Here is a 2,481-nt window from a genome sequence, read left to right on the forward strand (position 1 = left end):
TTCTTTTCCGTCATCCATAACGCGTTCGTGATCCTCACGTGTTAAAATAAAAAATTCCGCGTTTATCCAAACATATTAATTTATTTCAAATGCAACATCACTATGTCTTAGTGACACGTGCACACTGCGTGATTACATGCACTCCTCTCAATCATTTGGCACTAGGAGAAGCTCTTGAACATGAATCTTCATTAATTATGATTGATGCCCCCGTTCAGTTCATGCAAATGTAAGCCGTAGACAAAGGCTCTAGAGACCAACGGTTTGATAAACCCGTCAATCATGATCAGGTACCGTCCATGGGAGGGGCTACGCAGTATACAATCGAGTTGATAGGCGTAGAGCTGTCATTATACGCTTTCTGCCAGGAATCATGGATGGACCACCTGAGTTGATGAAAGGAACGAGAGAACGCTTACGATACAGGGTAAGCTAGTTAGGTATGTGCATGATTAACAAAAAATCGATGTTCGTGCATACGTGATCGTGCATACAAAAAATAACTGCATCGTGCATACTAATAGCTCTAGTTTCTCTAGTCAGAAATTAGATTGGCGGCGGATAGCCTTAACAAGACCTGCTCTAGAGCAGACTTACAAAAGGCTTCTAAGGAGGTAAGCTTCGATTCAGATGTCAGTATGATCTCTTCGCGTGATCTCGATCGGTGATCTATAGCTAATATGCATATGTCTGTGGAAACAGGTTGTAAAAGTTTACTCTAGGGTAGGTCTTGCCCAGGTTATGGGAGACATGAGAGAGAGAATAAAACGGCGTGAGTATGACAGAGAGTAAGCGTACATTGTTTTGCATTGTTGTATGCATTTTTTTCATAAATTTCGTCTCGTGCTTCGATATCTAGACGAAGACCTCGTCCTTCGACAGCAAATTCCGTCACAAGCTCGAGATCGTCTCAGCACTCTAGATCTGATCCATCTCTGCAAGAACAGCTCCAGCCAGTTGGTGGTCAAGACGTAGATTTGGAACACCTGCAGCTGTCGCCAACTGCAACCTGTGAAACTATTTATACAGGTTTCTTCGTGCACGTGACAAATGCAATTCATTAACACAATAATTTCAATTCAATTTGTTGCCATGGTAACAGGTGAAATAGATTATGCAGAGCTGGCGACAGCTGCAGGGACTGTAGCAACTTCAAGACAACAGGTGCTGCTGTTGCACCATGAGACGCGCTGTCCGGTGGCTCTGGGGTTTCCAGCTGACAACTTCCAAATGATAGGTATTCTACAAATGGATACTCTAGTATAGGGTGACTTATAATTATTAGACATCTTTTTTGATACAGATTCTTTTTTAATTGAAATCATTCAAATTATTGATGGGGAAATGATTATACCGGGAAGCAGAGGAAGAAAACTGGCATCAATGGAATTAAATGTATTGAGACATTAGCATCTCATTCATGCTCATATTATCACTGATCTTTTCCTCATAGGAGAAAATTATATGGAAGAAACAAGATTGTCAAATAATTTAATTAATTAACTTGTGATTTGTAATTTGTGTTGTATGAATTTACAATAAAAGATTCTCTAAATTAGAATTATTTTCAACAATCTGTCGCGTTACCGCATGCATATATAACTGGGTAGTAAATGCTACGTATATGACAGTAATTGAAAAGTAATTAGGCTGTAATTAGACGTAAATTTTACGTAAATGACCAGTAGATAAACCGGTTTTGCAACGTCAGTAGACGTAAGTTAGAGTAAATTGAGTCGTAAACCCTACGTAAAGCAACCGTGAATGAGCCGTAATTGCTACGTAAATGACCGTAAATGAACGTAAATGAGCCGTAATTGCAATGTAAATGAGCCGTAATTGCTACGTAAATGACCGTAAATGAACGTAAATGAGCTGTAATTGCTACGTAAATGACCGTAAATAACCCGTAATTGCTACGTAAATGACCGTAAATGACCCGTAATTGCTACATAAATGAGCCGTAATTGCTACGTAAATGACCGTAAATGACCTGTAATTGCTACGTAAATGACCGTAAATGACCCGTAATTGCTACGTAAATGACCAGTAATTGCTACGTAAATGACCGTAAATGACCCGTAATTGTTACGTGAACGACCGTAAATGACCCGTAATTGCTACGTAAATGACCAGTAATTGCTACGTAAATGATCGTAAATGACCCGTAATTGCTACGTAAATGACCAGTAATTGCTACGTAAATGACCGTAAATGAACGTAAAGTGGCCATTTACAAATAAATACGTCTATTTACGAGTAGCATTGGCGTAAATTACGATGATCGTAAATTCGATTTGCGTGCTATTTACGTCGATTTACGAGCGTGTTGGCCAGTAGTGAATAGCTACGAAAGAACCGCTTACACAAGCCATGCAATATTTCTGCCAATTCAAGGAGGGTTGTTCAAAGGAGGATTTGTGTTCCAGCCTTGTCGATTACGCACACACGCCGGCATGGGACGCAGGAGGCATGCACCTA

At 39.9% G+C, this 2,481-nt stretch overlaps 1 protein-coding gene across 1 annotated transcript; it reads left to right on the top strand.

The window, feature by feature from the left end:
• The first annotated feature begins 373 nt into the window (after positions 1 to 373).
• On the top strand, positions 374 to 1,541 carry LOC134197078 (uncharacterized). The gene is made up of 6 exons (XM_062666318.1): positions 374 to 427; positions 703 to 788; positions 860 to 1,029; positions 1,103 to 1,237; positions 1,304 to 1,395; positions 1,454 to 1,541. The coding sequence occupies exons 1-6, from the start codon at positions 374 to 376 to the stop codon at positions 1,493 to 1,495; spliced, it is 579 nt and encodes a 192-aa protein (XP_062522302.1). The 3' UTR covers positions 1,496 to 1,541.
• Positions 1,542 to 2,481: the final 940 nt, after the last annotated feature.

The sequence above is a fragment of the Corticium candelabrum genome, chromosome 22, assembly GCF_963422355.1.
Source record: "Corticium candelabrum chromosome 22, ooCorCand1.1, whole genome shotgun sequence".
Lineage (NCBI taxonomy): Eukaryota > Metazoa > Porifera > Homoscleromorpha > Homosclerophorida > Plakinidae > Corticium > Corticium candelabrum.

Excerpts from the sequence above, each read along its gene's own strand:
- LOC134197078 (XM_062666318.1), top strand. The coding sequence starts at position 374 with ATGGATGGACCACCTGAGTTGATGAAAGGAACGAGAGAACGCTTACGA. Across the intron at positions 428-702 it reads GAGAACGCTTACGATACAGG|GTTGTAAAAGTTTACTCTAG; the intron begins GTAAGCTAGTTA and ends CTGTGGAAACAG. Across the intron at positions 1,396-1,453 it reads TGGCATCAATGGAATTAAAT|GAGAAAATTATATGGAAGAA; the intron begins GTATTGAGACAT and ends TTTTCCTCATAG.